This window comes from Osmerus eperlanus, chromosome 20, assembly GCF_963692335.1.
Source record: "Osmerus eperlanus chromosome 20, fOsmEpe2.1, whole genome shotgun sequence".
NCBI classification, from domain to species: Eukaryota; Metazoa; Chordata; class Actinopteri; order Osmeriformes; family Osmeridae; genus Osmerus; species Osmerus eperlanus.
This window is the reverse complement of record NC_085037.1, coordinates 1,835,510-1,862,030: the sequence shown is the minus strand read 5'-3', so window position 1 is coordinate 1,862,030 and position 26,521 is coordinate 1,835,510. Positions and strand designations below refer to the sequence as shown.

Below are 26,521 nucleotides of genomic sequence, written 5' to 3'. Positions count from 1 at the left end.
GAAAGGGGGAGAGGAAAGGAGAAGGAGAAAGAGACAGAGAGAGAGAGAGAGCATCACATAGAATAGAGGAGGAGTGGATGAGGGATGGAAGGAGAGGAGGAGGAAAGATGGAGAGACAGGAGACAGGAGAGGAGGAGAGGAGGAGAGGAAGAGAGGCGAGGGAGTAGGAGAGGAGGAAACAAGGTCCAAACCGTAAAACCTTCAACCACCAGATACACTATGAGCTGACCAGAGAGGCGCTACCAACAGCACCTGTATGACTGGACCCTGGACCCCAAGGTGTTCAAAATCTACCTGTTCAGAATGCAGTCAACTGTAGAACACAGTATCGTACTTTTATGTTGGTATCACTCAGCTGAGACCCACACACATATCAACACACACACACATACACACACACACATATACACACACACATATACACACACACACATATACACACACATACACACACACATGCATTCTCCAAATCAGACACGCACAAAAATCACTCCCTCACACACGGAGACACACACACATGTACACACACACAATCACATACACAAGCACATACACGAGCACACACGCATATGATCACTCACACACACACGTCCACACACACACACACACACACCCACTGTGAGGGGCAGCTGCTTACCTCGGCTGCTTGTCGCCAGATCGGCCACTTTCTGAAAGGCGTCCAGGAAGGATGCTACCGCGACAACCGTTGTCCTGGGAGACGACATGAACACAACTGTTTATGACCTTGATGTTTACATTACATTAGAACATAATCAAGGGCTCAAATATAGGGTGTGGTCTGCACGGTGTGGTTGTGTCTGAGTTTGTGTGTATTAGTGTGTGTGCGTGTGTGTGTGTGTCCTCTAAACCCAGGTGAACACAGTCAGAATGTGTGTGTGAGACTGTGTGTTTGTTGAACAAAATGTTTTTGATGTGCTCATGTTAATCGCAATCAGTAGATCAGCTATTGCCTTATCGTCTGTTCATATATCCTGTTCTACTATTCATTCATATATCTGTATTCCTACTGTTACCTGTATTGTGTTCTGATGACACATGGGGGTCTAAGATATAATTTCCACCTGATTGAATAACAAACACCTGTTGGCTGTATGTTACCTTTGTTTTTCTCTTTCTACTATCATTTCTGTCCTCTGGCATTCATGCCTTTTCTAGTATCACTGTGTGTCTGCACTGGTCGTTTTATGTTGAGGTGTTTGTTGAGCTCTCTCTCCAACCAGCTGGTTGTCTGGTACTTATAAACCCAGAACCTGAACTGTAGTCACACTGTTCTACTGGACACAAATGGAACTTTCTTCCATAGTTGGTCCCCAGGTTATAATGGTCTATAACGGTCTTGTTTAGTTACAATAAGCGAAGAAAAAACAGAACATTTGGTTATTTCTATGGGGTGTTATGAGGTTTAGGGTTGGAATTACATTAAGAGTTACGGTTAGTGTTAGGGGTGGGGGATTCTGAATGGGAGTGAATTGTCGGTCCTCACTTGGATGGTAAAACAGACGTGTGTGTGTGTGAACAAGTCCAGCTCCACTAAGTGGAGGCATGTGTGGTGGGTTATTTAAGGAGTCACCACGGTAACCTTAAGCATGGCCATACTCCCCACCCCCTCTCCTCTCGTGGTGCGTGTCATTCCACAAGGTGTAGAGGAAGGTTAGGACAACACAGGGAGAGAGAGACAGACCGACAAAGAAAGAGAGAGAGAGGGAGAGAGAGAGAGAGACAGAGAGAGAGAGAGAGAGAGAGAGAGAGAGAGAGAGAGAGAGAGAGAGAGAGAGAGAGAGAGAGAGAGGAGGCTGGGATTCTATATGCTGTCAATGTCACTCAGCAGGGTAGGGTTATATCAACCCCCCCCCCCCCCCTGCAGGAGGAAGGATGCCAGGAGGAAGTGAGGAGAGAAGTAGTTTAGCTAGAACTGGAGCTGGCCCGTCCCCTTCCCTCAGATAAACACTTCATCATCTGACTGTTAATGTGATCGTTAATCTGATGAATGGTAATTACGTTTGATTTGTTTTCTTAGTTTTAACGTGCTTGACCTTCAGTCATGACAGTGAACTTCTGGTCCAGAATGACGTGAGGAGAAGAGAGGGGAGGAGGTGAGAAAAGGAGAAGAGAGGGGGGTATGGGAAGAGAGAAGAGGAGAAGAGGAGAGGAGGAGAGGCTGTAGTTTCAAACCTGTGCCGCACACAGTGGGAAGTGAGAGCTATGCAGGTGAGACTGTGTGTGTGTGTGTGTGTGTGTGTGTGTGTGTGTGAGTGTGTGTGTGTGTGTGTGTGTGTGTGTGTGTGTGTGTGTGTGTGTGTGAGTGTGTGTGTTTACCTCAGCTGTGATTGGAGTTTTCCAGCCTTGCTGATGAAGTCGTCCCAGACAGGGTAGCTGCTCTGTAGAGTGGAAACAGTGTTAATGAGGAGTGCTTCAAAACACACACACACACGCACGCCCACAAGCACAGTGTCAGTGAGGGAGGGGTGTGCTTTCAATTCCGTCTCTCTAAAGAATTTGGCTCATCAATAACAGACAATACACACACACGTTATTCACACACACACACACAGAGGCCTATATTTCAACATTGCCCTCGAGCTCAAAAGCCTCAACCACAATCAGATCTAGTCCATGGGACAACAATGGGCAGGATCAATAAACGCACACACACACACGCTCATTCACACACACACGTACAGTATATATGGAGAGAGTTATGTATATATCTAAGTATATATCTAAGTTTAGGGTCCAAAATGAGGGTTCTGGGTAAGGGTTTAAATTCAGGGTTCTGGGTCAGGGTTCTCTTTGGGAGCTCTGAGGGAAGGAGTCATACAGGACTTCCTTACGTACTGTCTCATATCAAACTGTCTCATGTCAAACCGAATCATATCATACTGTATCATATCATACTGTATCGTATCATACTGTGTCATACTGTTTCATATCAACATGACAGCATCATGACAGAGAGGTTTATATCAGAGGAGGACACAAACACAAGGTTCATAATGTGACCACGACAGCCACAACACCATTGTGATGGTCTACATGTGTTGTTGATGCTGTAGCTCCATCTCTCTTGCCTCACACACACACACACACACACACATAAATTCCACCTCAGACACACACACCTCCACAAAGGGGAGCGTGCAACGTTGCCCTGGCAACGCAGTTCTCCGGCCTCCTTTTGTTCATCTGGGACTACAGCCGCCACAGCCGTTACCTTGAGAGCGGACGGCAGGGCAATGACGCTGCACATTCCCTGGCAACCCAGCAACAACATCATCCTCATCATGTTTATCATCACCACCACCAAACACACTCTATCACCCACCACTTCCACCTACCCACACACACACACACACACACACACCAACCTCCCACCCCCTCACCCTCCTGTCAGTCACAGGATGATGGGAGTGAGTGATTAGAATGGCTCGGACTGAAATGATAATGAGCAAAGCCCGAGCGCATCCATCATCTCTGCTGAGCTATATTAAACCAGAGCATTAACACGAGAGAAGAGCGCTGAGTCGTCCTCTATACGTCCACAGTCTAGTTGGGAACTACATGAAATAGTCTGTGTTTTAGATCAATTTACCACGCATTTATGAACTTGTTTTTACTACGTTGAACTGAAATGTTGTGTATTTCCTGGAGTATACCTAAGCCTACCCCCGTTGAGATATCCTTCTATGTATTGAACATCCATTTATTGTGGGTGAGGGAGAGGGGTTGGGTCTGTGTTTTGAGTGGACTGTCCCTTTAACACAGGGAGGTTCTGTGTTTTGAGTGGACTGCCCCTTTAACACAGGGAGGTTCTGTGTTTTGAGTGGACTGCCCCTTTAACACTGGAAGGGATGCGGAGTGGGTCTGGTCTCAGCTAAATAGATGAGGGTTAGGATGTCAGTTTCACTCCATACACAATAGTATTGAATGCCCTGTGCATGCAGTGTCTACACACACACACACACACACACATACACACACACACACACAGGGTGCACACAGAGCACATACACACATACAGAGAGCACACACACACATAGACAAAAGGGCACACGCATAGGGCACACGCGCGCACACACCACCCATCCTGGTCTCATATTCAACTGAAGAGTCAATATTGGCAATAGCAAACACAAGGACAGAGTACACTAATGAAAAGACACACATGCAGAGTAGGGTTCACACATGAACACACACGTACAGAGCACACGCAACAAGAGCTTACACAATTGCACACGTCCACACACACTCTCCCTGGAAACGCCTTGCACACAAACACACACAATTTCACAAACACTCACTAATCGTACAAAGTATTTCCATTAGTGGATCATTAAATCATAATTTCTCCGCTGAGGCATATTTCACTTCCAGTATTCTACTCATGGGGTCTGTTAACAGCGGGAACCGGGAACGTTGCATTCTTGAAAACTCCGCCACAACACCGTGGCGCTTGTGTCTGTTGCTGCGTCTGTTGCTACCTGGTTCACCTTCACGCCCCGTTTAAGTCACCTGCCATGCCACTAGCTCTCCCTCTATTTTTATTACTGAATTTATTATTGTCGAGCTCCCTCTCTTTATTGTTTTCGCGCTCTCTCTCTCTCTCTCTCTCTCTCTCTCTCTCTCTCTCTCTCTCTCTCTCTCTCTATTGCTTGAACTGAACAGGTGTGACTAGGCGTTTCATCCCACCCCAACCCTCCTCCATTCACAACTGTAAACAGCTCTTTATACAGACCGATAGTATAGTTCATGGCATAAGTGACCTTAAACTGCTCATAGAGAATGGTAGGCTATAGCTTCATGAGCGCTTTATGGAAAATCCGAAATCCAAATGAAAGTAAAACAATAGGCCTATAGCCTACCAATGGTCTAAGTGATTGAGGTCTGTGAAGTGTTTTTTTTCAAGCGCTTATCCTGCGTTAGGGGTCGGAAAGGGCACTCCAGGCTACGTCACTACACCTCTATCTAGCTATCTATACACGCCTTTCGCGGATACTCGTTTGCCGCGCGGCTGGTTCTTGGATATGGCTTTGCGATAAAGGTCTTGGCTGGTGGCTTTCACGACGAACGCGCTCGCTGTCAATGAATCAAGCACACACCCACCCCGCATAGCACTCTGCAGCGAGGGCTGCACAAGCCATAGAGGCAAGGGAACACGAGATTTATTTTAGGTTTTGCGCTAATTGCTTCCTCATGTTGCATCTTTTATTAATTAGTAGTATACTGTGCGAAATTCCACTAAACATCAGCTGTAAGCAATGTACAGTAGTGCTAGGATGGGTTTACAACCAGTGGTTGTAAAGTGGGGGTAAAAACGAGAGCAAAAACCATTTGATACAAATTGATAGTCTACACAAAGAATTATGGGAGAGTTACCTTCATGTCTGCAATCACTGTTTGGAAAAGTCCTCCCAACGCACTGCATTCTCTTTCAATAACCGTTTCCATCTTTAACACTCCGTGGAATTGTTTCTGCCCAACACTGTTCTGTAAATCTGTCTCCCGGTGTCCTAATTAATTCTGCAGTAGGCTCGAGCAAAACTGTCTCTTTTTTGACAGATATCCGTTCAAAGACCAGCTGTGATCTCCTCCCTCGGTTGCTTACAGCTCTCCCGTGCGATGGAAAGCAAAACACCGACGTGAAACCCTCTCGTTAGATGCCACCCTGCGATAAAATCCATGTTTCTGCGTCAAAATCATAATGAAAGACAAAATATAATTAAATGTTAGCTTAGTGTCCTGTAAACCCCAACCGTTGTCAAGCGAACGTTATCATCAAAAGACCTGTTTCAGCAGTCTTGTGGACTCACTTGAGTCGGGTCTTCATTTAAGTTTGAAGAAGCGACGGAGCTCGAGATGTGCGTGTGAGCTACAAGCGATGACCTGGGTGCGCGCGAGCCTGGGAGGGAGCGCGCGTCCGTGTGGCCCCGCCTTGGCCCCCGATCACACTGATTTATTATGGTTAGTCTCAGAATCGAAAATTACGATCCTTCTTCTTCCTCAGCATGTTAATTTATTAATTTTCTGCTCAAAGGTGCCTGTTGTAATTTCAAATTTCACATTTAAATAAAATATTCCGAAGACAAAAGAAAAAAAAAGACTTTGGAATTCCATTATAGTCAAATAAAGCGCTGGTTTATCCATCTACGCCAAATATTAAATTAAAACTCAAATTACTTGTATCAAAGAAAGTCCTTAGTTTTTCTTGAGGGGAAACCCGTAGGCTACAAGAATACCTATGAATATATTGCCACCTATTGGCTGTTTCGGTCAATTGAATATGAGTTTAGTCCCCGCCTCACTTTCAGAGAGAGCAATGAATGAACTACAAATTAATCAACCCTCGTTTTGAGTTCGTGTCATGTTACAGTAATTAATGATGTGTTCCCGGTCCAAAATCCCCCCCTTTAATACACAAATTGTAGTCTCACCCATATATTTTTGAAATGTTTGACTGGGAACACCACAGGTGTAGCCTACAAACGTTAAATAAAACACTCAAAATGTTCTGAAAATCATCTTAAAGTATTTTGTGTGTTCAGATGCCGTGTGGACAAAATCATGGAACTCTTCACTTCAACATTTAATTTACAATTAGCCTACATTTGATTAATTTAGCAAACGCTTTAATCCTAAACGCCATCGCCTAGAGCATAGAAAACAGCCTATGTAGGATCATGGTACAGAAGTGCATAGTTCGGTGCTCAGAGCACAGTGAAGAAACCGATCTCAGGTACCAGGCAGGGTAAACAATAACATCTCAATTACAATGCAACTATAACATATAAGCTACAATAGTAGCCTATATTAAGGGAAATTATGGTCAAAAAGATTTGCAAGTGTAAAAGTTGATGTAAACGCGGAATATAGATTGTATCTTCGAAACCTGATTTCCCAAAGCGCAGAAAAGATTAGAATCTTCGATACCTGATTCTCCAACGCGCAGAAAATGGTTGTATCTGCGAATCCCGATTTTCAAGTTTTTAGAACTCAAAGAGCTCCGAAACCTCCGAAGATTGTTCAATTAGAGCCCAGATGCGATACTCAACTTCTCTGCTTCTACGTTTCTTCGAGTGTGCCACCAGGTGGCTCGTTTTCTGAAAAGATTGTGCGAGCCTTCCGTGGCTGGAGAAAGGAGGGATCAAGACTATCTCGGGCTGACCGGAGATGTCAACCTGAACCCATCGAGGCTGCCTCGCGGAGAAGTGTATAGTGCGCGCTAGTAATTCCTCGAGGGGAAGAATTTTCACACTTCCTGACTTATGTGTTTTCATCGGGGAGACTTTCGCAAGACTGCGCGGATACAAACGTGCTTCGAACGGAGTCTAAGCAATGGAGAAAGGAAAGTTAGAAGCGTCAGGTTGACAAGATTCTACAGGCAATAAATAGTGTAAAATCGATGGACAGCATTTTATTTTTATTTCGGCTGTCATAATAATTAATCCCGGACAACACAACTAACTTCACCCAGTGGCAAACATGACGGACGAAACGGATTTACCTAAAGATTTGCTCGGTATGCAGACAAAAAAATTTATGACGTTTTTTATTTGCAATTACTAGCCTATCACTTACAGCTTTCCAATGTAGTAAACTATAAATATATTTTTTAGATATGTGGGCCTAGGCTACATTTGTAAAACGGCAGCAAGGTGACAATGTGCGCTTTATTTACTTCGTTTACCTTCTAATCAGTTACTTCTCAGGCATATAGTATTACAACAGCAAAGTGCCTTGAAGTAAAGTAACACATTTTCTGTAACGTTGCAAGTCGCCTTAACTTTACAGTAACGTTACTGTGAAGGTAAACGTTTCGCTGGTTGGGCGGACTGTGGTTTTTATGTTGTACCTGATTTTTCGGACCTTCTGGTTCTGGCTAAAGGTGTGTCTTGTCAAATTCCACTGTGTGCACGCGCGCGCGTTCGTTAGTGTGTGTCTGTGGATGTAGCGGGCAGTGCAAATCATATTGGTATAGTGTATGTGTTTGCACTATAAACGCCATCAAAACAAAAAAACGTTGTTAGTGTGTCCTGAGGACTGGCTACCACATGTGCTGTGGCTCTGTGTGTGTGTGTGTGTGTGTGTGTCTGAGCTGGACCGGTTGGAACCCTCCTGGCCTATTCCGCGGTGTTCTGATTCGTTTACGACCTCATGCCCGGAGTCAGGAGAATTCCAGAATGATGTCATCCTCACCAAGATTCACTGAAAAACAGAACCGCTCACGATGGCCTTCACAGAAGAACACCCTAGTTCCCTCTCTATCTAATCGAACCGGCAACCTTCTGATTAATAGCCCGATTCCCTAACCGCTCAGCCATCTGACCCCATCTGATTGAGCCGGGTATTGGCACTTCCCAATCTCACGTCAGACTTCACTGTGATGATACTTCTTCATGTCTTCCCCTCCTTCCCCCCCCTCTGCCCCCTGTCCCCCCGATCAGAGAGTGTGAGGGAGGCGGTGGGGCGCAGCATCAAGCTGTCCCTCAGGAAGATGGTCAAGCTGGAGGTCAAAGCTGACAAGCTGGAGAACCGAGTTCTGGTAAGAATACTCTAAACGTGTGCCTGTTGTTAACGTCATCACTTCCTTCCTTTCTTCCTTCCTTTCTTCCTTCCTTCCTTCCTTCCTTCCTTCCTTCCTTCCATCCTTCCATTTCGTTTTTTTTATGAGGGATCGCCTGAAGGAAAGAAGATAGGAAGGAAGGATACATTTAAAAGTATTAGAAGTTGGCCACGCTCAACACCTGTCTGGTCTGAAATTATATAATAATAAAAAGTCTCTCATAAATAAGTAGTTGCTTTTTGTTTTTACACACTAGTTCTCCAGACACCTTAGTTACTGTAAGAACAGTGTATCTGGCCTGCTCCAAACATATCAGAAAGGAAGGCAGCCAGGCAGGCAGGAAGGAAGGAAGCTTTTGAAAGTATTAGAACATGGCCATTATCTGCAATCTCCTCCATCCAGCCACACCTTGAATATGATGTTGCAGGCGACCCCTCTAGCCACCCCTCTAGCTCTGGAGATCTTCAGTGTGGCCTCAAAAAAGTTTCATCAAGCTTTGTCTTCAGGATTTGAACTGCTGCAGTTTTAGTAATGAGCAAGCAAGGAAATGAATGACTGCTGTCTCTGCCCCCCCCCCCTTCTTCTCTCTCCCTCTACCCCTCCCTCCATCTCTCTCTCTTTCTCTCTCCCTCGCCTAACTCTCCTAAGACACCCGAACCCCTTGTCAGAGGTAATTGTGTAAGAGAAAGAACAATAGGGGATGGAGGGATAGAGGGAGGGAGGGAGGCAGTAACTGTGGGACCTGACCATATCTGTTTACATGTAACCACACGTCTCTCACCTCACCCTGTGGAGATGACAAGACAGCTTTAGTCTCTCCGCAGTCTCTATTGTTTGTCTGTTTCGAACCCCGGCCCCGCCCAGAGGAAAAGACTGGAGACTAGTTAAGTGTTTAGGGATGATCTCTTCTGGCATTCCTCTCCTCCTTTTCTTTCCTCTCCTCTCCTCTCCGCTCCTCCTCTCCGCTCCGCTCCTCCCCTCCTCACCTCTCCGCTCCTCCGTAACTCTCCTCTCTTCCTGCCTGGACTTGACACAACAACACCCACCCCCCACCCCCACGGGGTGTTAGCAGATAAGAACACCCGCACCACATTCCAGGAAGTCCACAATGTAGCTGCCAGATACAGGTATTCTGGTATTACAGTGGTACAGCTGCAGGTATTTTGGTATTACAGTCATACAGCTACAGTATTATAGTATTACAGTCGTACAGCTAGTATTCTTGTACTACAGTGGTACAGTTAGTATTCTGGTGTGACAGTCATACAGCTACAGTATTCTGGTATTACAGCGATGTAGCTCCAGGTGGTAAAATTACAAAGCTGCAGCTACAGTGTGTCTTCTCCAGACACATCTGACTGAAACAGTGTTCTACTCTGAACAGAACCTCTTTGATGTATGAATTATTTGATAAGAGAGTTGTGAGGGTGTTGCCAACCCTCCCCTGGCACCTTAGCCTTGGTTCTGACTCAGCAGAAACAGATTGTCCACATCTGAGAGGGGGTGTGGCCTCAGGCCTCCTAGACAGCCATTGCCGAGGCCTCACCTCAGTTGATGCTCATATTTGGACTTGCGTGACCTCACTCCGAAACCCCACATTCCACAGCTCTGCGCTTCTCTCTGACCCTCTCTCTCTTTCTCGTACTCCCTCCCTCTCTATTTCTCTCCCTCCCTCTCGCTCTCTTTTTTATTTCCTTCTCTCTCTCCACCTCTCATATTTGTAGGCCTCCCAGGCCATGTACTTAAACAACATATTGAACTCAGACTTTAAGTTCACTTCCAGGCCTGTGTGTGTGTGTGAGAGCGAGAGAGAGAGAGAGAGAGAGAGAGAGAGAGAGAGAACCTCTGTGTGTGTGTGTGTGTGTGTGTGTGTGAGCACATGCTTTTCCAGTTGAGTGAACAGCAGTTCCCATCCCCAAGAGTAGTGTGTAGTGTTTCCCAATAATACCAGCTGGACTAATGGAACCAGATAGAAACGCCTGGTGTCTATACTTAGCAGGGGAGGAGCCAATCCCCTTTCACTTCAGGCAATCCAGGAAGTGAACAGGGCCAATGCCCTTTCAGTTCAGTCAATCCAGGATTTAAAAAAATTATCTTATACATTTTGTTTATTAGTTGCATGACTGTAACATTAAGTGAATTCTCCCAATATACACACACACACACACACACACACACACACACACACACACACACACACACACACACACACACACACACACACACACACACACACACACACACACACAGTGGCTGGTCTTAAACGTGTGTGTGTTCTCCTCAGGTTCTGGCCTCCCACAGAGCCTACCTTCTCACCACACGCATCCCCTGCAAGGTAAGACTTGTGAGTTTGTACGTGTGTGTGTGTGTGTTTATGTATGTGGTGTGTGTATGAGTGTGAGAATAGTTTTGTTCCTCTTTCCGTCTTGTCTCATATCCTCATCCTAATTTTGATCTTCCTCCTTCTCTCCCTCCTCCCCCAACTCCTCTTCCCTTTCCTCTCCCCCTCGCCTCCTCTTCCTCCTCCTCTTCCTCAACCCGCTCCTCTCCACCATATTCTTCCACTCCCTGCTCCAGTGTCCCCTTCCTCTTCTCATCTCCTCTCCTCCTCCTTTGGGAATGTGTGGTTGGTCTACAGACGTGTTCCTGCTTGTGTTTCCGAACTTTGGGAATTCTTCTTTCCAGTCGCCTCACAGTCTCTCTCTCTCTCTCTCTCTCTCTCTCTCTCTCTCTCTCTCTCTCTCTCTCTCTCTCTCTCTCTCTCTCTCTCTCTCTCTCTCTCTCTCTCTCTCTCTCTCTCTCTCTCTCTACCCGCATCTCCCCCCTCTCTCTTTCTCTGTCTCTTTCACTTTTTCTCCCCCTCTCCTCTTTCTGCCTCGTTCTCTCTCCTCCCTTCTCCTTCTCCTTCTCCCCCTCTCCTCCCTCCTTTCTCCTTCCATCTCTCTCACCATCCCTTCCCCTGTCTGCCTCTCTCACCCTCTAGATTTGACTATTTCCAGAGTATTTCTTCTTCTGTTTTTCTTTCCCACAGGCTGTATTTACAGCTGCATTGTGGGTAAAAATACCCGATGTCTGTCTATGGTGGGACCTACAAACACACACACACACTCATACACACAAACACACATGAACATACTGTCACACACTCATACACACAAACACACACACGCACACAGATGCACACACACTAACAGTCCAGCCACTCATAACATAACTGAAAGCATCTAGTATAATTCACTGAAACTCATGACCTAAACATTGAAGAAGTTACTCACAGACTTTCTGTCTGCACAATACAGGAGGACAATAATGTTTCCTCTTGGGTCTCTCCTTCCAGTGCTCCTTGTGTGTGTGTGTGTGTGTGTACACAGTGGTGTAGTGTGAAACAGAGAGACATGTGTCTCTGGGTGCTTATCTGCCTTTGGAGGAGAGAGGGAACAATGGAGGGATTCAAACAGCTGGAGAGAGTAAGGGAGAGAGAGAGGGCGGGAGGGAGGAAGGGAGAGAGAGAGAGTGAGGGAGGGAGGGGAGAGAGTGAAGGAAGGGAGAGAGGGAAGGGGGAGAGGGGGAGGGAGGGGGGGGAGGGGAGAGGGAGGGATGAAGAGCCTCTGGCTGCTCTAGGAAGACAGGAGCTGTGGATTCGTTTGACCTTCCCTCTCCCCCTCCATCTCTCTCTCTCTTTCTCCCTCCCCCTCGCTCTCCCCTCTCTCTTTCTGTCTTTTTTTCTCTCTCTGTCTATCTATCTCTCTCCCTCCCTCCCCCTCGCTCCCTCCCCTGCCCCTCTCTCCCATCCTCCCTCCTCTCACTCCCCCTCTTCTGTTATTCTGCCAGCTGTGTGTGTGTGTGGGGGGGCAGGGGGTAGCTGGATTGGTGTGTGTGTGTATGTGTGTATGAAAGAGAGAAACTGTGAGAGAAAAAGAGACTGAAAGAGTGAGGTTATGCTTGAGTCAACATCAGATAACCTTTCTGAGAAAAGCCACATTTTAATTACAGCGTATTAAAACTGCTGATGCGTCAATGTACCAGTGCTTTGGACTGTGTATATTTACAAAATCTTTGCCCATTTGTAAAACAAACTCAAAAGCTCAACAATTGATTGGATACCTATGACCAATCAGAGCACAGACGTTTCAAAGCTCCTTCACAGTGGCCTATCGGCATGTGGACAGGTGTGTAAAAATCAGCTGTTGTGAGAACATAGGACCCTAAACCCTCTCTCCTGTTGCCATGGTTTCAGATCGAACACTCCTTCAACTACCTGGACATCCAGGGGGTCACCAGCACCAAGCCCAGCCAGGTAACTCCACCTAGAGATACACCTCCTCCTGCTCCTCCTGCTCCTCCTCCCCCTCCTCCTGCTCCTTCTCATCCCCCCCCTGCTCCTCCACCTGCTCCACCCCCCCCCCCCTCCTGGAACAGGCCCTGGAGTCTCCATGGTGTGTGTCTCCCCCTGCAGGTGATCCTGGAGCATGAGCGGGGCCAGTGGTGCCTGAGGCTGGGTGGAGTGGACGAGGTGGACGAGGTGGTGGGGCTCATAGGAGGCTGTCTGCACAGGATCTGCCCTGGTGTGTCCCCAGCGTAGGTACCACACACACTCTGCTGTGGGTCTCCATCCCCATCACCACCACCTCCATGGAGCCTGTGGTTGAATGCTGACACTGGGTGTTACCGTGAACGTTTATTGGAGAAATGTGTTTCCCTCCCGTGTGTGTGTGTGTGCTTTTGCATGTGTGTGTATGCAATGCATGGGCGTGTGGGTGTGTCTGTGTGCGTGCGTGTGTGTGTGTACGCATGCGTGTATGCATGTGTGTGTGCGTGAGTGTATGCATGTGTGTGTGCATGCATGCGTGTGTATGTGTGTGTGTATGTGTGTAAGGAAGGTGATGAAGAAGCTGAGCCTGGTTCCTCCAGAGAGGACAGCAGCTCTCCAGGCAGTCTGGGAGGAGCAGGAGGCCTCGGACCTGGGGCCCTGTGGTAACTTCCTCCTCCTCTCCTCCTCTCCTCCTCTCCTCTCCTCCTCTCCTCCTCCTCCTCTCCTCCTCCTCCTCTCATCCTTCCTCCTCCTCTCCACCTCCTCTCCTCGTCCCCCCATCCTCCTCTCCTCCTCCTCCTCCTCTCCTCCTCCTCCTCTCATCCTTCTTCCTCCTCTCCACCTCCTCTCCTCGTCCCCCCATCCTCCTCTCCTCCTCCTCCTCTCATCCTCCTCCTCTCATCCTTCCTCCTCCTCTCCACCTCCTCTCCTCGTCCCCCCATCCTCCTCTCCTCCTCCTCCTCCTCCTCTCCTCCTCCTCCTCTCATCCTTCCTCCTCCTCTCCACCTCCTCTCCTCGTCCCCCCATCCTCCTCTCCTCCTGCTTCTCCTCCTCCAGTGTCAGCTCCACATAGCCTCAACATGACCCGCTTCTTAAACTCCCCATGACCTGCTGTATGGTTGGGGCAATAATACAACCCGGCTTCCTCTCCCCCTCCAGGTGGTTTCTCCCACATGTACTGGTGTCTGTGTGACCAGATGGGGCTGCCATACAGGGAGGAGGTCCAGTGGGTCAGTATCACACGTCAGCAATACCAGATGTAAACCATATGATGTGTAAACACCATCGGGAGTAAACGATACCAGGGGCCTAAACTACTTCTTCATGTGCTCTCGAGGACGTCTAACGCCGCAGGTTGCAGCCGAAAGAAAGAAAAGGTTCTGGAAAGGCTTTGTCGCCTTTACAGAACCATAACAATGTCAAAACTGTCTGGAGAACAGTTCTAGAAGGTCTATAAGGTTCCATATGGAACTCTTGGCAAGGCTGAAAGACTTTAAAGGTTTATATTAGAACCTTGATTAGCTCTACAGGGTTCTTGAATCTTAAAGTTCAAAATATATTGTCTCCATATATTCTATACTTCTCTGTGTTCTAAAGTCAAGGGCCAGGGTTCATATAAGTTAGTCAAATAAACAGTTTAATATGGTTACTATGGTCAGCAGGTTAGTATGGTCAGTGTGTACTAGTGTGTGTGTGTGTTTCTACAGGATGTGGACACCATCTATCTAACACAGGACTCCAGAGAGCTGAACCTGCAGGACTTCACACACCTGGAGAACAGGTGTGTGTGTGTTTGTGTGAGGGAGAGAGAGAGAGAGAGAGAGAGAGAGAGAGCGTATGTGTGTGTGTGTGTGTTTGTGTGTGTGTGTGTGTGCATGCCTGTCTGTGAAGTTAATGTGTTAATGTGTAGAATGTGTTTTCTCCTCCTGTCAGGGATCTGGTGGCCATCATAGCAGTTCTGGAGATCAACCAGTGGTTCACCAAGCTCTCCACTAAGGACTACAGACTGGTGTGTTCAAAGAGCTGTCTGCTTGTCTGTCTGCATATATGTATATGTCTGTCTGTAGCCCACAGTAACATGAAGAGTGTGTGTGTGTAGCCCACAGATGTGTGTGAGCAGATCCTCAGGGTGGTTGCCAGATCTGCTCGTCTGGAAGAACTGGTGCTGGAGAATGCTGGGCTCAAAAGGTGGTCACACACACACACGTATACACTAACACTTACACACTTGCGCATAAACACACACGCACACTCATATACACACATATTCCGACACACACACACACATATACACTCTCAAACTGATATATACACACACACACTAACATGCAAACCCACACACACATGCAAGCTCTCACACATCCAGACACACATGTAAACACCAGGAAGTAACCAAGGTCACGTGTTTCTTCTCAGTGACTTTGGACAGAAGCTGGCCAGTGCCCTCTGTCACAATCCTGCCTCGTCCTTGAACACCCTCAACCTGACCAGCAACTCCCTGGAGGACAAGGGTACAGGACACACACACACATGTGCATGCACACACACAGACACACACTCAGTCTCCACTAAACTGGTGTGACTACAGTTCAGGTTCTTGGTTTATAAGTACCAGACAACCAGCTGGTTGGAGAGAGAGCTTAACAAACACCTCAACATAAAACGACCAGTTCAGACTAGAAAAGTCTCTCTGAGTTATGAAGGCCAGAGGACAGAATTTATAGTAGAAAGAAAAAAACAAAGGTAACATTCAGCCAACAGGTGTTCATTATTCAATCAGGTGGAAATTACAATATTGACCCCCGCCTGTTCTCAGAACACAATACAGGTTAAAGAAGGAACACAGATTTATGAATGAATAATAAGACAGAATTGTGAACGATAAGGCAATAGCTGATCTACTCACTGTGTCGTCACGATGATGTCACGGTGTTGTTTTCCCAGGAGTCTCTGCTCTGAGTGCACAGCTGGCCAAGCTGCCAATGGGACTCAAGCATCTGAACCTCTCCAGGAACAGCATGTCCCCTAAAGGTTGGATCTGAACCCAGCCCTTACACACACCAAATCCAGCCAATCTACGATGTCACTTCCTCTCAACTATGTGATGTCACTTCCTGTCAAGCACCTGACATCACTTCCTGTCGTGTGTGGGTGCGTTTTCCAGGTGCCAACTGTCTTGCCTTGGCCCTGTGTGCCAACCCGGTGGTGCCCACTACCCTGAAACACCTGGACCTGTCTGGCAACTCTCTCCGAGGGGATGACCTCCCGGTATCTTAGACACACACGCATTCACACACACACACATAGACATGCATTCACACACACATGGACACACACAACCACATACATAGATAGTCACTCACACACATGGTGCATTTAGCCTTGGTCTGAACTGTGTCTCTTCTGTGTAGAACCTCTACAGTTTCCTGAGTCAGCAGAACTGCCTGGTGACCCTTGACCTTTCCTGCAGCGACTGCTCTCTAGACCAGGTGAACTGTGTGTGTGTGTGGCGGGGGGTGGTAGTGATGATGATGTAGATAATGTTGAGGATGTTAATCAGGTAACATTGAGGATGTGAACTTGATGATGTGGAGATGATATTGAGTGTGTCATGCAGGTAATATTGAGGTCATTCTGAGCATGCTAAGTAGAGGATGTTGAGGGGATGTAGACTCTGAGCTTTGGGATAGGTCCTCTGGCAGACCAGAAGGCTGGTTCAGGGTTGATGAGCTGGGTTCTGTGTTCCAGACCAGAAGGCTGGTTCAGGGTTGATGAGCTGGGTTCTGTGTTCCAGACCAGAAGGCTGGTTGGTTCAGGGTTGATGAGCTGGGTTCTGTGTTCCAGACCAGAAGGCTGGTTCAGGGTTGATGAGCTGGGTTCTGTGTTCCAGACCAGAAGGCTGGTTGGTTCAGGGTTAATGAGCTGGGTTCTGTGTTCCAGCCCAGAAGGCTGGTTGGTTCAGGGTTAATGAGCTGGGTTCTGTGTTCCAGACCAGAAGGCTGGTTGGTTCAGGGTTGATGAGCTGGGTTCTCCTGTGTTCCTGCAGGTGTGTGCCTCTCTCCTGAAAGGATCCCTGAAGCACCTCTCCGTCCTCAACATGTCCAAGAGTGTCTTCTCTCACAGGTCAGACAGCAGCACGCAGCCCTGGTCACACAACACACACCTGGTTAGACAACACACACACACACACTTGGTCACGCAACACACACCTGGTTAGACAACACACACACGGTCACACAGCACACACACTCCTGGCCACAGAGTCTCTCTCTGAAGCGGGCTCTTCCAGGGGAACTAACGGTGCTGTTTGTGTTTCCCTCAGGAGGAGTAAGGACATCCCTCCCTCCTTCAAGCAGTTCTTCAGCAGTGCTCTCTCCCTGAGCACGGTCAACATGTCAGGAACAAGACTACCACTGGAGGCCCTCAAGTAAGCTATCTGCATGCCTGCATGCATGCATGCCTGTCTGTCTGTCTGTCTGCCTGTCTGTCTGTTTGTGATTGTGTGTGTGTGTCTCTCTCTGTCAGATTATGTGTCTGCTAGTGTGTGGGTGTGTGTCCATTATGTAAAAGAGTGTGTTCAGAGTGTAACATGTGTGTGTGTGGTGTATGTGTGGTGTGTGTTTATGGTGTGTGTGTGTGTGTGTATGGTGTGTCCAGGGCTCTGCTACTGGGGATGGGCTGTAACCCCAACCTGAGTGATGTCTCCCTGGACCTCAGCTGCTGTGAGGTAAGACTCTCCTCCACAGGATGACTTAAAGGAGTAGTTCACTTAAATTACCCCGTTTTTTTGAGGGCCAGATTTCTTGATATTCTAATATTGCAATCCAATCTAATTGTACATATGTCCTATTACTCAGGTTAATATACATTTTCAGTATTCCTTTAGTAATAGTAATATTCCTGTATTCATATTATGTTTATGTATTGATACAGGAACACAAAGTATAATTATTGAATGTTTGATCAAATAATCCCATGATTCTAGTGTTAGTGTTGTTGTTGTGTTCCAGCTGCGGTCTGGAGGATCACAGATCCTGGAAGGCTGCATAGCGGAGATCCCCAACATCTCCAGCCTGGACATCTCTGACAACGGTGACCACACACTCACACCCCTCTCCTCACGGGCCCATTACCAAGCAGTACCAAGCAGTAAGATATATCGTATTATAGCTTGTATTACTGTTGTTGTGTTGCTCAGGCCTGGACTCAGACATGACCACTCTGCTGGTGTGGCTGGCCAAGAACCGCTCCATCAGGCACCTCGCCCTGGGGAAGAACTTTAACAACATCAAGTCCAAGTAGGTGCAAGGATTTAGAACAGTCAAGCAGGCCATTAACGAGCAACCGTTCAAACAACCAATTAACCCCCAAAAAACCATTTCAGCAAATCTAACCTGTTAGCCTATTAACCCAAAAATCAACTAAGCAGTTAAGGAACCAATCATGTTTCTCGTTCTCCTTGTAAGCGGTTGTTTTCCGTCCAATCAGGAATTTGTCCCAAGTCCTGGAAAACCTGGTGCACATGATCCAGGAAGAGGAGTCAGTAAGTCAACTGTAAAACTATCAGCAATGTCTCTTTCTCTCTTTCTCTTTCTTTCTTGCATTCTCTCCACTCTCTGTCTCTCTTCTTTCTGTGTCTCTCTCTCTTTCTCTCTCTCTCTCTGTCTCTCTGTCTCTCTTATCCAGTCCAGTTAAGTGATTTATTTATCATGTGCGCACTGTGAACAGAAAGTCATCTAAAATAACATTAGCAGCAGAGATTACAAATATACAGCCACAACAATAGATGTAAATGTTACAAATATAAATATAAACACGAGGCGTTGGAGCGCCGATGAATAAATAGAAGATCGATTAAGGTTGATAGTTGAGTAGCCTAATGGTCTGGGGGAAAAATAGTTGTGAGTCTCTTAGTCCTTAGCTCGCATGCTCTTCTAACGTTTACCAGACGGCAGCAGCGAGAATAGCCCATCGGCTGGGTGCTTGTACCTCTCCATGACCTCCCTCTCCTTCCACAGCCCCTGACCTCCCTGTCCCTGGCCGACTCACGGCTGAAGGCAGACCTGACCATCGTGCTCAACGCCCTGGGCAGCAACAGCAGTCTGACCAAGCTGGACATCAGTGGCAACGCTATGGGAGACATGGGGGCCAAGATGCTGGCCAAGGCCCTGCAGATCAACACCAAGCTCAGGTTAGCGAGCTCAGAGGCCAGGGGGGTCACGGGTCAAGGGTGAGGGGACGTGCAGAGGCTGGCCGACGCCTTGCGTTATCTGTATGTGACTTTATTGACACTGTCTGTATATAACTTGTATGTCATTGTAGGTAGCTTTATTGATTTTTGTCTGTATAAAACGTTGACAGCATCTATATGACAATATCTGTATGTACCTTTATTGATATTGTTTGTATGTAACTTTCTTGACACTGTCTGTGTCTACAGGACTATGATCTGGGACAAGAACAACATCAGTCCTCAGGGTCTCCAGGATGTGGCGTCCGCCCTGGAAAAGTAGGTCTGCCGGTCACCTCTGACCTTTCACCTCTCACTTCCTGCTGTCTGCAGCCTTGGAGCATCCACACACAAACAGTCATGTACATCCACGTAACCAGGAAGTGCTGTTTCTTGTTTCCTGTCAGAAACTATACCATCCGCTTCATGCCCATGCCCATCATCGATGCCGCCCAGGCCCTCAAGGCCAGCCCCGACAAGACTGAGGACGCGCTGCTAAAGGTCAGGGGTCATCTGTCACTGTAGCTGTCCCCAGTAGGATGAAGGACCAGTAATCTAGTGTGTGTGGATGTGTGTTAGCCAGTGTATCTAAAGGTCTAGTGTGTGTATGTGTGTATCCAGATGGAGCAGTATCTCCTGAGGAACCATGAGACTCGTAAGTACCTGCAGGAGCAGGCCTACCGGCTGCAGCAAGGCATCGTCACCTCCACCACTCAGCAGGTGAGCCCTCCTCCAGAACCACCGCTCACCTCGCCATGACCCTTGACCCACGTTGACCTGGCTGGCCTTTCAAGGCTGGTGTGTGTGTGCCCCCAATGCTAGTCTGTGTGACCTTAGTGTTATCCTCTAACATTCTCTTCTGTTCAAAACCCGGACCTCGATCTTGACTTGTGTGGAATCTTTGAGTGACCTCTGACCTGCCTCCCCAGATGATGGACCGGATGTGTGTGAAGGTGCAGGACCATCTGAACTCCCTCCGGTTCTCAGAGTCAGACACTGTTCAGGAGGACATGAGGGCGGCGGGGAACCTCATGAAGGATGCCAGGAACTCCAAAACGGTCAGAACCTCACATGATCCTCTTAGAACATTTGGCTAAATCAGAACCATAAGTGGAACCTTATGTTAGAACTGTTTTGAGCTCCGAAACATTGGAACATTTGACCATCTTAAATCCTGAAGCTTTTACCTCAGTTCGGTGGTAGAACTCACAATACAAACTTTGAACCAGTAACAGTGGCTATGATATAGGGGATGTGAGACTATAAGGATAGGAAACATCTCTCTCTCGCGACCACAAACAGCCCTGACTGGAGCCGTCACTTTTGGAAGTCCATTGTTCTCTCTCTCTCTCTCTCTCTCTCTCTCTCTCTCTCTCTCTCTCTCTCTCTCTCTCTCTCTCTCTCTCTCTCTCTCTCTCTCTCTCGTTGTCTTCTTCAGCTTCTGCCTAAGCTGTACCACCAGCGGGGGCCCCCTGGGGGGGCTGTGGGAGGCGAGGAGGCCTACGTGGGCCCAGTACAGGACCAGCTGCAGGCCATGGCTGGGGAGCTGGCCAGGGTCATGGATGAACAGCTACAGGTAACAGACTGACAGACTGTGTGAGAACACCACGGTTAGTTCCAGTTCCACCTGGAACTGTTTCTTAAATGGATGGCTGAACACACTTCCCTCTTTCTATACATGTTATACTCCCCCCACCCCCTTCTGCCTCCTCTATCTGTGTGTCTCTCTCTCTCTCTCTCTCTCTCTCTCTCTCTCTGTCTCTCTCTTTCTCTCTCTCTTTCTACGTGTGCCTCCTCCCTCCCTCCCTCCAGATCTTGCTGCGGTCGATGGTGGAGACGGCCGAGGGCCTCTGCCCTCACGTGCTGAAGAGGAGCAGCCTTCGTCAGGATCTGGTGAGGGAGGGCTCGGGCCGCATGGCCGTCCCTCGCAGCTTCATCACCAACACACTGCTGGAGCAGGCTGGAGTGGACATCGTCAACAAGATCAGGTGCACACACACTCACGCAGACACACATACACACACTCAGTCACGCAGACACACACACACACATGCACTCAGACAGACACACATACACACACGCGGACACACATACACACACTCAGTCACGCAGACACACACACACACACATGCACTCAGACAGACACACATACACACACGCGGACACACATACAAACAATCAGTCACGCAGACGCGCACACACTCAAACACAGACACACACACTCACGCAGACACACACTCACGCAGACACACACACTCATTTCAGTTGGCGCGAGTGAGCGCGTGCCTAAACGGGTCACCCCGGGGTGACCATTGGATGTTTCAGCGCTTGACTGCTGAAGGGTGCAGGAAGGAGGGGTACGGGAGAACATGTGGCAGTGAAACACTGTTTCATTTCCTGTGTGACTTCCTGTTGACAGTGAGGTGAAGCTGAGTATGGCCTCAGTGCTGTCAGACCGCATCGTGGATGAGATCCTGGAGTCCCTGTCCGCCTCCCAGCACACGCTGGTCAGTACTGGGTCGAACACTCTCTCTACCTCGCTTGCCCCTCTCCTCTCTCTCTCTGTGCTTTATCTTTGAGAAGTATTGCCATAGGTCTCTTTCATATTGATATGAATATTTAATATCTCTCTCTTTTTTCCTCCCCGTCTCTCTTCTCATTTCCTGTCCTCTCGTTCCCTCTCTTCCACCCCCCTCCCCCCTCGTCTCCTCTCCTCAGGCGGGGCACCTCATGAGGAAGACCCAGCCTCTTATGCACCACGGGCCCCAGGAGACCGTGGTTCTGGATGAGACTGTGCTCCAGCCAGAGGCCAGGAACCAGGCTCCCAGACCGGCCCAGAACCAGGCTCCGAACCAGGCCCATGCTAAGGTCCAGAGCCAGGCCCAGATCCAGGAGGAGATGGACACTTGCCTGGTATGAACACTGTGAATGGGAAAAAGCACTGTGTCATACTGTAGTACAGGTGCATGAAACTGTATATTTGATCAGAAATGTCTACATTGATACTGTGTGTGTGTGTGTGTGTGTGTGTGCGTGACCCCCAGATGACCCCCAAGTCCAAAAGGAAGAGCATCATGTGCAGGATGCTGCGCCCGGTGTCTGTAGCCTTTGGTGAGTGTTGGTATGCAGCTAGATCAGCTAGAAGATAGGGCTGATCTGGTCTGCTGTCTGGCTGGCTGGAAGAGCCAACAACTCACCTTCTTTGAGACGGACAGATTTGACCTTAGAGTTAGACCTTGCTTGATTTCCAAAGAGATGGAGTTATACCTTGTTTGGTTTCTGTAGAGCTGGGAGTATAACCTTGTTGGGTTTCCATAGAGATGGAGTTTGACCTTGACAAGGCTCTGGAGGAGGTGCCTATCCACGTGGAGGACCCGCCCCCTCCCACCCCATTGGAGGAGGAGCAGGGCTACTTTGGGGAGCTGCCCACTGTGGAGGTCTGCAGGCTGGAGCACCACACTAAGACCCGGCCCAAACCCCAGAAGAGGAGCAAGCCCAGCCGCACCACTGTAAGAACCTCCCCCCTCTAGCTCCTCTCTCTCCTCACTCCTCTACTTTCCTCACTCTCTCTCCTCCCCCTCTCTCTATCCTCCCCTTCTATCCCCCCCCCCCTCTCTTCTCCCTTTCCATCTCCTCACTTCTCTATCTTCTCCAACCTCTCCTGGCATCTCTCTCCTGCTCGTTCTCTCTTTCCCGGTCTCTCTCCTTGCCCCTCTCTCCCCCTCCCCCCCCGTCCCATTGTGTTTCTGAGCTCTCTTACTGACTGTTTTCAGACTGACAGCAGCTCCGCTGCACTGGAAGTGGAGGATAGTTGCATTATGGCAAAGGTGGATGAGGGCGTGGATGAGTTCTTCTACAAAAAAGTCACAAAACTGAGTTTCAAGTGAGTCCCACAATTCATCTTCTAACTAAGCCATCAACCAATCTAAATATTGTTTAATTTACAAATCAACCAATGAATCAGTAAATCCGTCACAAAAGCAAGACACTCAACCAATCAAATGACTCTATTAACCAATAAAGCACTCAGTAAATCAGTCTTTAAATACCTCCTCTCCAATCAGACGTTCCAGTCTGCGAAGCTCCACCCACTCCCAGGAAGGGGCAGAGAAGAAGCGTGAATCCAGGAAGAGTGGGTTCCTCAACCTCATCAAGTCTTGCTCCCCGCGTTCCGAGAAGAGCCAGGGAGCGGCCGCCATCTCCGCCCCTCCGCAACCCGCCGCCGCCGTCGCCACGGCAACAGAGGAACCCATGTCCCCGAAGGTTCAACTCTCAACAGAGTTCCCCATACCTCCGCCGGCGGAACCCGGGGAGACCTCCCCTGATAGGTCCAGGGAGTGCTCCACCCCAGACCCCCCTAAGGAGGACCAATCACATCCTCACCAGGGGGAAGGAAAGGCGGGCCACCACGCCGGACGCCATTTTGGGGTCCCCGTCATGGGGGGCATGGGCATGGACCTGTTGGCTGAGATGAAAGCCAAGATGGCCGCTCACAAGGTGGGTGGACCGAGACATTGGCCGTGTCTAAAGACTCTCGAAATGCTTCCTTGATTCATCCATTCTCTGCATCTGCTCTAGCGTGACCGCATTGCGCTGATGCCTGTCTTATTATGTTAGAGAAGGGGGCCTACCCTGTGCACTCCCAGGAAACACCTGTGTTTCTTCTGTCGCCGTTCAGAGGACTGTGTGAAGCTGTGTGGAAGTGGCTCCTTTCAGTGGTCACCTCTGGAACTGCAGTGTCCTTCCTGCTGTAAGCTTGGCTGCTAACTGCTTTAATGCTCCTAATTATTTAATCAATCCCATGTTTGTTTGTGTGTGTTTCTGCAGTCTGATTCCCCCTTATCCAAGACAGATGGGAAACCAGGTGAGATTCATTAATGCCGTTTAAAAGCTAGCGGACTCATTTTTACTGTTGATTGACAGTGTGTGACATGGCTTTTTCATTTGTTTTGAACCCACAGCCAAGCCTGACAGCCAGAGGGGTGGGCAAGACCCTGACCCAAACCCCAGGTCCCGGCTCCACCCAGTTCCACCCCAAGGTTCCAAGCCCCCTCTGGCACACCTCAACTCAGGACCCCTCAGCCCCCGAATCAGCTCCAGCCACAGCCTCGGTGGGTGTAGCAGAGGTGGTTCGGAAAATAACATTTAATCACAAAGTGTGTGTGTGTGTGTGGGGGGGGGGGGGAGCGGGAAAGTTAAAGAGAGATACAGAATGTGTGTGACTGTAAAAAAGAGAAAGAGAGAGAGAGAGAACAGATATTGACGTCATCTCCGGACCCCCAGATCTCCGGATCTCTCGGTGGCCGGTGGTCGACGGTTAGCGTGTGACGTCATAGCGTTCGTTCATCTCCCCTCTCGTTCTCAGATGGGTCTCCTGAATTCCCCGTCGGCAACTCCTCCCCCAAAGCTCCACTTCCAGCACCTCGCCTGAAGAGGGCGCCGTCGGACCAGGAGAGAGAGTGCTCCTCCAGCGGCGCGGCAGGCCTGCCCTCTCCCGTGGCTGCTGGTGGGTGCATCTCCATACTCCCCCCACTGCACCTTGAACTCTCCTCTCCAGTTGGGAAGGGGTGGATCTCAAGAGTCTTTCTAGCGTTCCTCGCCCCCATTGTCCTTCTCCTACAGACCTTTTGGAGTGCATTTTGAGACGAAGGCAAAGTAGAGAGGACATTTAGGAACTTTGAGAGTTCCTACTCTGAGTTTGAATGTAAAGAAAGCAGCGTCTCGCTCTCTGATCTCTCCCAACCCTTATTTTTCTTTGTCTCTTTTCTCTCTCTTTTTCCTGCCTCTCCCTCTATTATTTCTCCTTTTGTCTCCACCTCTCTGTCACGTCTCTCTCTCCTCTCTCTCCTTACTGTCCCTCTCCCTCTCTTTTTCCTCTTCCTGTCTGTCTTCTTTTCCTCGTGTCTCCTCCTCTGTCCATCCCTCTCTTCCTCCTCTTCCTCATCTCTCTTCTCTCTCGTGTCTGTCCCTCTCCCCCTCCTTCTCCTCCTCCTCTCTTCTGTCTCTTCCTCAGTGGAGCTGACCATAGAATCCTACCCGGTTGATGCGGCCTTCGGGCCGGACACGCCCACGGTTGCCGAGAGACCGTGGTCTTCACTGAAGAGGTCTGCCCAGCTGTCACATGACCAGGAAGTAGATCGAGGGCGCACCAAGTCCCTTCCTGCATCTGGTTTGTCGAGTCATCTTTCCCCGGCATCAAGTTAAAAAAAAATACAATGTGATCATGTTGCATCTTTATGCGTTTAGCCATGCTAACTCTAACCCTCATGTTGTCTCTCTCAGCGCGTGTGGTGAGGCCTCCGTCCATGCTGGAGCCTTCCAGCCCTCCAGGCCCTGAGGGGGAGGAGGCAGCGAGCGATCCCCAGGAGGAGAGCCCGGGCCTGGGCACGAAACAAGACATGGGGCCTGGAGACTCGGAGGGCCAAGCCAGCGATGAAGCCGTACCCCTATAGAGAGAGAGAGTCCTGGTTCTCCATCCATCTCCCCGGATGGAACACTACGACATCCCCCTACATGGATTTCAAAGCAATAGATAGGTGTAGGGCGTCTAGGCTTAGACCCATCACTATGGTTGTGAGTCTGTGTATAGAAGTGAATCGATACACAGATGAGTGAGTGGGGGGATGTAGAGGCTGGATGAGAGCAGATCCAAACATGAGAGATTTTACACTGAACTATTGTTCGACCCTCAGATGGTCCGAAGACAAACAGACCCTGCATCTGGTGAATGTGGAGACAGAGTGAGAGTCATATAGAACATATATCTCCATCAGGGTCTGGTCAAGGTGGATATTCATGATTCTGTAGAATGCATACTTTTATATGTGACCGATTGGAGTGTTTATTTATGTAAATATTTATAATCAACATGTTAAGAGAAATATGTTTGTTTATTAAATGAATTGGGTTCATTAGTACGGGCACATAGATATATTTAAACTTTTAAAGATTTGGGATAGCAATTAAAGAATATATATATATGAAGAAGCGGTCTGGTGATGGGTTTTCATAATTTTTTATTTTCTATTTTTACAAAACATGTTTTCAGTTTTTATTACCAGACATAGAATCCTACCATGTTATTTTAAAGCAAAGTAATCTGTGTAATTAACTGTCAATACACAGCATGTGCATATTTGTATCAATAAAACATTTTACTGATAAATCAATCAAAAGTTATTTTATTGATGTTATTTGTTACTATAAGAATATTGTGCAATTAAGAGTAATCAAAAATCCTGGGTTCAAAAGTCTGACGTCTCGAACCACCGAACTTTCCCAAATTCATCTGAAGAACGTGCAAATTAGGAGTTCTATATTTGGGTTGCAATGATAACTTGCACGACGGTATAGTCAACGGGGAGTGCCTTTGTATAAATGTTTTAACCAACCAGGCAGATAC

General features: G+C 48.3%; 2 protein-coding genes across 5 annotated transcripts in view; one reads left to right on the top strand and one right to left on the bottom strand.

The window, feature by feature from the left end:
* Positions 1–5,602, bottom strand: part of LOC134006699 (protein MTSS 1-like) — a 28,677-nt gene extending 23,075 nt beyond the window's left edge. For all 4 annotated transcript variants that reach the window (XM_062445664.1, XM_062445666.1, XM_062445665.1 and 1 more), the window contains exons 1-3: positions 5,395–5,602; positions 2,338–2,399; positions 638–711 (exon numbers count right to left, since the gene is read on the bottom strand). In XM_062445664.1, coding sequence (XP_062301648.1) covers positions 638–711; positions 2,338–2,399; positions 5,395–5,466 — 208 coding nt within the window. In that variant the 5' untranslated portion in view covers positions 5,467–5,602. The remainder of the gene's footprint in view (positions 1–637; positions 712–2,337; positions 2,400–5,394) is intronic.
* A 1,486-nt stretch (positions 5,603–7,088) lies between these two features.
* On the top strand, positions 7,089–26,282 carry LOC134040930 (F-actin-uncapping protein LRRC16A-like). The gene is made up of 38 exons (XM_062487114.1): positions 7,089–7,534; positions 8,460–8,557; positions 10,863–10,913; positions 12,816–12,875; positions 13,035–13,156; positions 13,455–13,552; positions 14,049–14,119; positions 14,597–14,670; positions 14,823–14,898; positions 14,989–15,077; positions 15,306–15,400; positions 15,834–15,920; positions 16,054–16,157; positions 16,301–16,378; positions 16,936–17,012; positions 17,212–17,316; positions 17,547–17,616; positions 17,900–17,981; positions 18,088–18,187; positions 18,378–18,432; positions 18,908–19,080; positions 19,330–19,398; positions 19,527–19,620; positions 19,741–19,839; positions 20,049–20,177; positions 20,558–20,695; positions 20,932–21,107; positions 21,539–21,626; positions 21,838–22,032; positions 22,164–22,230; positions 22,438–22,628; positions 22,893–23,002; positions 23,184–23,616; positions 23,947–23,983; positions 24,081–24,230; positions 24,485–24,625; positions 25,133–25,288; positions 25,402–26,282. The coding sequence occupies exons 1-38, from the start codon at positions 7,498–7,500 to the stop codon at positions 25,569–25,571; spliced, it is 4,245 nt and encodes a 1,414-aa protein (XP_062343098.1). The 5' UTR covers positions 7,089–7,497; the 3' UTR covers positions 25,572–26,282.
* The last annotated feature ends 239 nt before the right edge of the window (positions 26,283–26,521 follow it).

Excerpts from the sequence above, each read along its gene's own strand:
- LOC134040930 (XM_062487114.1), top strand. The coding sequence starts at position 7,498 with ATGACGGACGAAACGGATTTACCTAAAGATTTGCTCG. Across the intron at positions 18,433-18,907 it reads TGATCCAGGAAGAGGAGTCA|CCCCTGACCTCCCTGTCCCT; the intron begins GTAAGTCAACTG and ends CTCCTTCCACAG. Across the intron at positions 20,696-20,931 it reads TCATGGATGAACAGCTACAG|ATCTTGCTGCGGTCGATGGT; the intron begins GTAACAGACTGA and ends CCCTCCCTCCAG.